General features: G+C 35.8%; 1 protein-coding gene across 1 annotated transcript in view; it reads right to left on the bottom strand.

The window, feature by feature from the left end:
- LOC104539531 (calcium-binding mitochondrial carrier protein Aralar2-like) overlaps window positions 1-9,576 on the bottom strand; it is a 31,736-nt gene extending 22,160 nt beyond the window's left edge. The window contains exons 1-3 of the mRNA XM_010183089.1: window positions 9,534-9,576; window positions 7,427-7,479; window positions 6,308-6,388 (exon numbers count right to left, since the gene is read on the bottom strand). Coding sequence (XP_010181391.1) covers window positions 6,308-6,388; window positions 7,427-7,479; window positions 9,534-9,576 — 177 coding nt within the window. The remainder of the gene's footprint in view (window positions 1-6,307; window positions 6,389-7,426; window positions 7,480-9,533) is intronic.
- Window positions 9,577-10,051: the final 475 nt, after the last annotated feature.

The following is a 10,051-nucleotide window of genomic DNA, read 5'->3' as shown; positions in this document are numbered from 1 at the left end:
GTTTCACAACAATAGTTTATTAATGGCCTGGCCAAACAGAAACAAACAGGAGCATGGTTTGTTTATAAGCACTGACCAAGTCTGCAGTGGGGAAGAAAAATTAAAATAGTGGATTTGGTATTTTCCACATTATAGGTAATTCCATTCTCAGAAGCCTAGCCAAAAAATCAAAGTGGAGCCTACTTGATTGGCATTATAAAAGCAATTAGGTTCAAGACCTGTCAAAGATGTTAACATTTGGCTCTGTCTGCTCTGCTTGTCTATTTTGACTAGTTGTAGAATCATTTAATGATTTACAGACCTTTCAAGTCTTAAGGCATGGTAGCTGTATTAAAACTGTGACCCGTTATTGCTTGGTCACATCATAAATTACTGTGATATCATAAGTATCTTCTCTTTTCTCACAGAAAGCTAGATTTTAATTCCTGATTTGAGTTTGAGGCTTTGTTTTGGGGGATTTTTTAGCATGCACTGGTAAACACTAAAATATTTTACTGCCTGTGAAAGACATAGTGATAGGGAGAAGGGGTTGTGCAATAAAATGTAATTGTAAAAAAATTACGTTTTAAGCTATAATGTATGTTCATACAAAATTTTGCAGTCATTATTTCTAATACCATAGTAAAAAATTAATACATTTCAAATAGGAAGAATATTAAGTATGTTTGTTGGGAAAAAATGGCTTTTTAATAGTTGAGAATTGTTCTGTTCTGCAATCAGAAACATATCAACCTAAACTTATCCCTCCCTCGTTTTATAGTTTGAAAAAAAAAATCCTCACCGTTTTTGATTTTGGTTGGTTGGTTGTTTTTTTTCAGAAGAGAAGAGTAATGAAAAGGAAGAGGAGAGGGGAAGCAAAAGGGGAAAGCACTTCTAATTTGTTATGGGAAAATATCTTTGGAAACAAAAAATTAAACTAACTAAACCCAAAAGAAATTTCAAAATAGAGTGAAATCATGTTCTGCATAACTCCTTACTGCTTTCAGGAAAGGCCAGTTTAAACAGGTATGACTGGGGGAAAATTTCAGCAAACTGTTTTTTAAAACAACCAAACCTGCAAGGATATGTGGAATGAGGTCAAAGAAAAGCAGGAACTCTACATCAGGAACTTCCCCACCGTTTGGTACAACCTCTTGGAAGGGCTATCATGTTACTGTATGCTGCCTTCCCAAACTTTATTATAAGAATTAAATCTAAGATCAGCTGCAAATTATTCAGAGACAATTAAAACAGAGCAGTGTTGAAACATAACAGGTTTGCAAGTGTGAAGTTAAATTTAAGTCCAGATCTAGCTGGGATTTTTTGTACCAAAAGTTTACAGTTAGTTTAAATTATTTTCAGTATGCTGAAAAGAACTACAATTCCAGCAGTTCAGAGGAGAAAGCTATAATTTAAAAATATCTAATTAATTATAGTGCATTGTTACAATATATTAATTATATTAAATAGACTTTAAATTGAATTAATTTAAATTTTATGAAAAAAGAAAACAGCTTTAAATTTAATTAAGAAAAAAATTGTATTAGGAGCTTCTGAACCTTTCCTTAAACAAGAAATGTGAATGTTGGGCTTTTACACATGCAGGCAGAACTCCCTTTGAAAGTAATGGAAGTTACATTCCCTGACTGCAGGGAGAATGTAATATAGACTTCCGAGTGTAATTCTCTTAAGAGTTCAGGAGATGTATGCCATTTGCTTTCAATGCTAATAGGAGCAATCATCGAGAAGATCATCATTATTTAACTATCTCAATAAACTATCCTGAAACTTTTCTGTGTGATAGCAGTTGTTCATTTTTTTTCAGCTATACATGCAGAGAATTTTTTTCCCTGGCATTCATAATACTCAGTTTCATTTTCACCCGTACTTATAGCTGAGCCTTCCTTGCCAAATAGGATAGAATTTTATGAGATTTAGGTTTCTGAATAATGAAAGCAAGAATGACACCTTCAGTCTCCTTCAGCCTACAACTTAGAAATGTCTGAATTTTTGCAAGTAAGAGATCTAAATAGTATGGGAATTGCAGTCCATCCACCCTCTACCGCTACTGCAGTGCAACAGAGAAAATGCAGCTCAGATGTGGACTTATCTTTATTATGCTCTGAAACTTAAAATAAATGTTCTAAGTAGCTTAATAAGACTATTTGGACTGGATCAGTTATTTGCCACAATTCATCTGGAATTTCACATCATATTCCTTTATAAAAATTAATTTTGGACAGGATTTTGCACTTTCTAGATGAACTTCATTTTAACTGTATCCGATTTTTATGTTCTGTAGCAGAGCTGAGGTTGTCCAAGCAGGTCCAGTATGTTTTAACTTTATTACGAGCACTATAAAGTCTCTAGAAATATGCCTGAAATTGTCTTGACAACTTAAATAAAAGCAGATCTGTACGGGGTCTGTAATTGTACTATGCTACATTGTTTAAACTGGCTAATAGTGAGCACACACTGAGCAGCTGGGAAGGAAAAGACTCTGTCCTCCAAACGAGGATGGAGAGCAGAAGGAAAGGTTAATAAAGCAAAACGTTTTTCCCATTTCTTGCTGAACATTAAGCCTCTGATTTACCTATTTAATTGCATTACTATATGCAGACAAGGCAACATATCTTATATAGCTATTTCTTTTTAGCCATGCTGTAATACTTCTGGTTTTCTTAATATTTTTTATGTATTTTATGATCACTTTTTTATTTCACATCTTTGCATCACTTTACCGGTTACCTCCAGACACACAATGTACATTTTTCAATTAAACGTGGAGCTACTTCATTTAAGGAACTAAGCAAAACAACGGTCTCACCTACAAGCTTAGTGTTAAAGGCAACACCTAAAACCCCCAAAATAGTATTTATGCCACTTTTACAAATAGAGTTTTCAATTGGTTAATGTAACTCAAAAATAAGAATAATGACCAGTGCTGTATCAAAAAAATCAGGTTACTTTTAACAGAAGCTTTTAAGAGAATTAAGTTTAAAAGAAGCAAGCAGCTAAACTCGGTCTGACTAGTTATTACTTTTTATTTAAAATATAAAATAAATTTAAAGACCATGGGAAAAAAAGCTTACATAAACTTCAAGATTATTGCCACTGTAAAAAACATTTCAAGTTGTACTTACGGCTTACCCAAGATCAGCCCTTTTTCAAAGAATCCCTGAAGGTAACTTACAGCATTAGCAGAAACAAACCTAGCACATTTCTACACTTTTTCATTCAAGGAGGTGAACTCAGAATTGTGGCTTAGATGCTCAGCAGATCCTAGCTCTACAGTGTCATTACACCAAATCTTGGAAGTGAAGCCTTTCACTAATCTAATAATAAGGGCTATATAGGATTCACATGAATGATGAGGGTCCTAAATGCACAGCAGAGACCAGAGTTCATGGTGAGTGTCAGGCATTGTGCAAATCTGGAAGTTTCGTATATTTTTATGAATAACAAATACCACACTCGCTAGGAAAATCTCTTGCAAATAAAAGAGGGGGAAATTTTGAGTTAGTAATTACATAACAACCCTCTTTAAGATTCTGTATAAAAACACAAAGGTTCTACTTTTAATTATATTCTTGGGGGTCTCAATAAAAAAAAATCTCAACCAACCTATCACTTTCATCTTCACACAATAAAAAGCTATGAAACAGGCTGTTAACTGCACTAAGTGCCACGAGGTCATGAATTAAAAGATCTTTCTATTTTCTTCTTTTCTTCTTTTTCCTTTTTTTTTCAAGAGCGAAAACAGTTTACAAAACAGAAAAAGACTTGTTCGATGAAACAATCAGCTTTAGTTACAAGTGCAAAAGTCAGCCATGTGTACTAATTCTCAGTAATTATGATGTGAAGTGAACTCCTTGGGGACTTAAAAAGTCAACAGCCTGGCAATGGTTGGGCAAACAGCGGAGTGGAGCTACTCAGGTGATACTGACCCCTTCAAAGCCCTCTGTGTCACTGACCAACCCAAACCATCCAAGTATCTGCTCAGTCGTCCCTTTCTTGGGCATTAATGCTATACCATACTCACAGGGCTGGTATTTCAAACATCAAAACCTAGCGTTCATCCCAGCACACAGCCCTTGCATAAGCAATGAACACACTTCCAAGGGAACAGAAGCACAGAAGACGGAAAATTTAACATCTGTGTTTGTAACACAATCACAGCTGACAATTACATGTTGAGAGCAGAAAGGTGATAGGGCAGGTGTCTTTTATAAAATCCATCTTAGTTGGCTGCCCCTTTTCAGACTCTAACACATCATGCGCTCCTGTCTTCTTGCCTCCCACACAAGCGATTACTACATTGTGAAATGAGGTAAAAACCCAAGACTGAAAATTTTCAAAAGCATCCAACAGTGTCCTTACTGTTTCTACAGTGAAATCGCAGGTTTCACGTTGGCTTAAATGCAGACAAAAACTTAGGCCAATACAATGCTGAAAGCTATAGGGAAAAGCCTCTCTTTGGTATCTCGTATTTTATGCTTACATTTATACCATGACAGAAAATTTCACCCCAAAAAGCTAGGCACCATTTGTAACGAGAGTCTCTGTTGCTAGTTTGAATTGGGTTTAACATTAGAAAAAAAACCCACCCCAAAGACCACCTGCAGAAAAGACAAGTTCCAACCTATCTACCTGGCACTAGGCTATGCCCTTAAGTGGAGCACTGCAGTTAAAAGAAAACTCAGGGCATTCTGCCACCACACGTCTCCTGCTACAACTTTATGCAGCATCTCATTGTTAATGTATATTTCAAATACGAAATACAACAAGCCAGCATTTACAGCATGTTTAAAATACGTCTCAAGCCACCTATCTTTTAAAGCAGATCCTTAGTTTACAATGAACTACTGGCAAAAAGCTTGCTGCAGCATTCTCATGAATGACAGGTCTCTGTAAAGAGTGCTTTTTGTACTGCATTAAAAAATTCACAGCAGTCTGTAAAAATAAAAACTCTAGATCAAATGACATTTTAAATGAAAGTTTTCTGAATTCTCTATGGCTGCTATGTTCATAAGACATTTTATTAGTGTAAGGGGCAAATACTTTTTACTCTGCAAGTTCTTTATTGCATTTTTCCTTCATTTACAGCATGCTTTTTATTTAGGGCTTTAGAGACTCACATTCTTCTCTCCGCCTCCTCCCTCCTCCCCTTCTTTTTTTCTCCCCTGAATGCTCCTAAAGTTACAGAACAAGGGGATCCTACCTGGCAGTCTACAACAGGTCAGTGATCAAACAGAAGGAGCAGTGAGAGACAGCAGCCAAATCCTGCCCCATCTCCTGAGAATTACAGAAAGCCAGGGCTTCTCAGCCTGCAGTGCAACCGAGCCGCTGCACACCGAGGCTCAGATAATCGCAGTGCGCTCTCTGCAAGCACATACAGCACAAATCTCCGCACCTACTGAGGTTAAGACACAAGCATTTGTTTTTAAGTTGCTGCTCGCTGTAGTTTTCGACACAGGTAGAAGCTGCTTGAAAATGTGACCTCATCTGTCTTATGACAGCAGAAACAAAGATAGATTGAAAATAGACCAACGTTGCTCTGCCCCAGTGATCAAAGCCGGTTTAAATAAACAGTGTTCTTTATCTGTAAAGTGCACTGGTCTTTGAACAACTATTCATTTTACCTAAAGTATTTACATCTGCTTGAACAAAATCAATACACCAGATAAAGTAAGCTGTAATACGAATAGACAGAACTAGACCAAACTGTGAAGTATTATCATTTACCCAGTAATATGCCAGTTGTTCATTACTTCGTGCAAACAAAACACTCTTAAAAACTTCGTGGGTTTTAAATACAGCCTACCTTCAGGAACGCATTATGCACTGAGTTAACATTACACAGCCTACATCTGCTGTGAACTCAAAGAAGCATGAGTAGTTTTTGCCATTTCAAAAAGCCAGTATCACTGCAAAAATTGAAAATCAGTGGGCGCAGTAACACATCAGGAAAGAAGTGACGTGGCAGAGTGGGTGCCACGAAGTGGTAACTAATTATTAACTTCTGGAAAGGTTAGCATGAATCCTCTTCAGGCCATAAGCTACAGCCAACATGAATAAAGACAAATTCTTTATTAAGGAAACAAACTCTAAGCAGTGAGAATTACACAGCGCAGCTAAAAGGCACGATGCACAGAAACATTTACCCTTTCATCAAGAACGGCTGGCCTATCTAGGAAAGAACTGAGATGCTCTAGGACAGTCTGCTCTGGAACTGCATCTGTGGTCAAACAGAGGCCTTAGTCCACACAGTCACTCTTACACACTGCACTTTCAGGAATCTCATAGGAAGGAAAATAAAGGTACTTACACAGCCACCAGCAAGAATTTCTGCAGCCAGTGGGACAGAGCCATCTTTAGCCATAAACTTATCTCTCACAAAATCATTAACCTTCAAAAACAAACAGTGATGAAAGCTGATAAATTAAAAAGTTGGAGAAAACACTCATCAGCTGCAAACTCTGTGCAAGTGAAAATGCAAATACATCCATGAAGCTACCAAGCTAACAAATATCAAACAAATCGCAGATTTCACATGAAATACTGTAAAGCTGTTTTTCTTTCTAACAAAGATTTGCAGCATAATTCAATTATTTATTATTGAAAAAAGATAATGAACACTAATTAACTAATTATCTGAAAAATAATGACAAAATAATTTTATATTTTAGAAGTGCTCAGTACATTAATTTGAAATTATATTTACATTTGTAAATGTCAGAATATTCAATAATAGGTTTTAATGCGATAGTAATTCTATTAACAGCATTAATTACCTTACTTGTTTAAAAATGCATATCACTAGCTTCGGTGAATATTAGCTTACTGATGACTAACCAGTGCATTAAGATTGAGTCATAAAGAAATTCTTCAATGCCTTAAAATCATTCAAAAAAATAACACAATTACAGAAGTAAAACATTTAGGATAAATTATGTATGCAAATAGTTCCTTTCTTACCAACAGTTCACTGCATGCTTGTGTTATCTCCTGTTGCACTACAATTAAACATACAGGAACCACGTGGAAATACAAAAATGAAAGCAAAGGCCTGAGCTACTTACAAACAAGCAGATAAGCTGAACAAGTTGAATAAGCTTTTTATATTTTGAAAAATGTCCAAAAATAAGTTTTCAGTAATATTTCATAAATAAACATATATACATACATATGTGTGTGTGTGTGTGTATATATATATATATATGTGTGTGTGTGTGTATCTACATGTGACTTGTATGCCACTTGTTCACAAATAAGATAGAAACAGTTGCTTTGTGCTTTTGTAATTAAGTTTGTATCAAGCAAAAATGATGGAATACACTCTACCATGTTGCTGATGCATAAAGGATAAAAATCCTTAATGCGCTAATGTAATTAGATGGAATTTACAATGTGGAGAAATGTGAAAACAATCCATTTGAAAACTTACAGTAAGTTTTATGGCCTTCTCTGGTGCTACTCCTAATAGCTGCGGTAACAGACCTGTAACATGGAAATAGAGAATTCAATGCATCGAGTAACTTGGTATTAACTAAACAAATCAACAAATATAGGTAGAGATCACCACCTAGAAACAGGCAATTTTTACAGCAATTTTGTGTTATTATATTTAATGAGAGTACTTAAACATTCAATTTTGAGAACAAACTTTCTGCTACCACTTCAAGTCAGAGTAACTGCCTATACGTATTTGTGACTTCAGCTTTTTTAAATCCACGATAGTAGCTTACTTTACACTTAAACACTAATATGGATTTGCCAGCTATATTTCATCACTCTGTCCTACACTAACATTCGTTTTTTGCATCTTCACACATAAATTAAGACTTTCTAATTAATTTTGTGACACACAGAATGCATCCACTTCAAAAGTCACGAGTGCAGTGCCTTTTTCTGGCAAAAACAACGGCATTAAATGGCAGGACCCAAGGGGATAGGAATCAAAATAATGCAAAACATTCAAACATGTATGACTGCATTCTTGAGCACTTTGCCCAGCTCACTCACCAGCTCTCAAAACGGAGAAGTTACACTGCTTTCTTCCCAAGTATGGAATTTCCTAATTTATTTTGTTAGAAGTGATGCGCTACAGAACTGGAAGTGGGAATCTGACTGCCAGCTTCACTCGCTTGAAGTGAGCATCAATATTTTGTAAACTTTTGGACAACACAACCTAAAAATATGCAGAGCTTGCCAACTAAGCCTGGGGCTAGAACAGTGTTGCAAGCATCAGTGAACAAAATCAGGACACCATTCACAAATGTGAGAAAATCACCTCGGCTGGAGTTCCCAGTGCGGACCCCTCTGTTTTAGCAGCTCATGCAGCCCCTTTGGGTACTTTCTAAAAAGCCTGACATTTGCACGTCTACCCTGGTTTTATTTCTGGGGAGGAAGCCAACAATTAAGGTTCCACCTTTAAGAGCTAACTTGACGAAAAGCATTTTCGCAACAGCTAAATGTCAGAATATCAAAGAGAAAAATGTACTTGCACTGGATTAGTGTTTTCCTCCATTCTGCTACCATCTGTCAGCTTTACTGGTGACTACTGATGCTCTTAGTATGGAAAAGGCATCAGGGAACACAACCATTCAGCTTGTGGTAGCAGAAGGGCCAGCCATGTTTATGCACTAATTCCTTTAAAATCTTGCACTTGTATTAGCATTTTTGGTTTTCAAGTGTCAAAAATAGTAATTAATTGCATATACACACCTAACATCTACCCAAGACAATTGTGTTGAGTTACGATCACATGGCTGAATAATCAAACCAAAGAATACAGCAACACTGAAGTTCATATACAGTTGCTCACTAAAAAGAGATTCTGCAAAGTAAATTAAATTTCTAAATTTGAATTTCAGAGTGAGTTTTAGTTGTACAGGTGAACTGAATTCAGTCTTCAATGAAAAGCCATTAAGAAAGTTAGAACTGTGTAATTAAATGGTACATTTTCTGCCACACTATGAAGAAAACACAAGGATACACAATGACTAGGATTTTTACAGTTTTAGCCTTACACAGACCAAATTCTCTTTGTAACTGCTATGACATTTACATCTTGCCATAGGATGTTTGTGGCTTTGTACAGACATTATGGCTAACGAATCTGTATCTTCAGAGATTAAAAAGACGTTCCATTTACTTTACAAACACCGTACTTGATCCCAAGTCTAATACAGTAGAATTAGAGAAGATCTGTAAACAGATATAGAATACCAATAGAACCTGGGGATCATTAATTTTAAAATAATTTATATATATTACATCTAAGCTGTGTCTAGCATGACTTTCAAGGGATACCGTATCAAATAAATAACAGAAAAAGGCATTCTAAAATATCAGAATATAAAATTATAAAAATGTTTTAGTTGGAGATCTGCATGAACCTCCAGGTTTGGAAACCACATAAGCAGGACAAATCAAATTCATTTTCACTAGACTGATTTGAAGAAATCCTTTTTACGATTTTTTATTTTTCAGCTCCTAAGAGCTTGCATTTGTAAAAGCAACTTGTAACATCTCAGGAAAAACATGTTTACCTTGGTGCAAGTTACTTTTTTCCCCATTTGCCCATTTCCCCATTTTTGCACTCAAATCTGAATGGCACTGTTATGACTCAAAACTTTCCATAAAATGCCAATGCGGAAAAGAAAGATTAAACAGAATAGGTAGAAGTTGCCAAAAAAACCACACCACCAAAAAACCCCCAAAATCCAACTGAACAACCAAAACCCCAGAGCCTCTCTTTTCCTCCCTCTACTTCACACACAATTTTATAGTATGAAAGTGCTTTGTAAGTTTAATTACAGATACTGTTGTGCATGTCTACTGCAAGACAGCATACAGTATTCTATAAAAGGTAGCATTAATTTTAATAATACATTTTATAGCCTTGCCAGACACCAGCTAGGTCTACCATCTCCAGCAGCTTAGGAAGATAGAAGGACTGTTTGCGCTCATACCTATGTAATAAAGCTACATGTAAGTGGTACTTGTGAATTCTATACATTATGACTATCAAAACTAAATTTTCTTTTCTTTATTATTTTGATGGGAG

The sequence above is a fragment of the Mesitornis unicolor genome, unplaced genomic scaffold (assembly GCF_000695765.1).
Source record: "Mesitornis unicolor isolate BGI_N332 unplaced genomic scaffold, ASM69576v1 scaffold54314, whole genome shotgun sequence".
In the NCBI taxonomy this organism is placed as follows: Eukaryota; Metazoa; Chordata; class Aves; order Mesitornithiformes; family Mesitornithidae; genus Mesitornis; species Mesitornis unicolor.
This window is presented reverse-complemented; position numbering and strand designations above follow the sequence as displayed.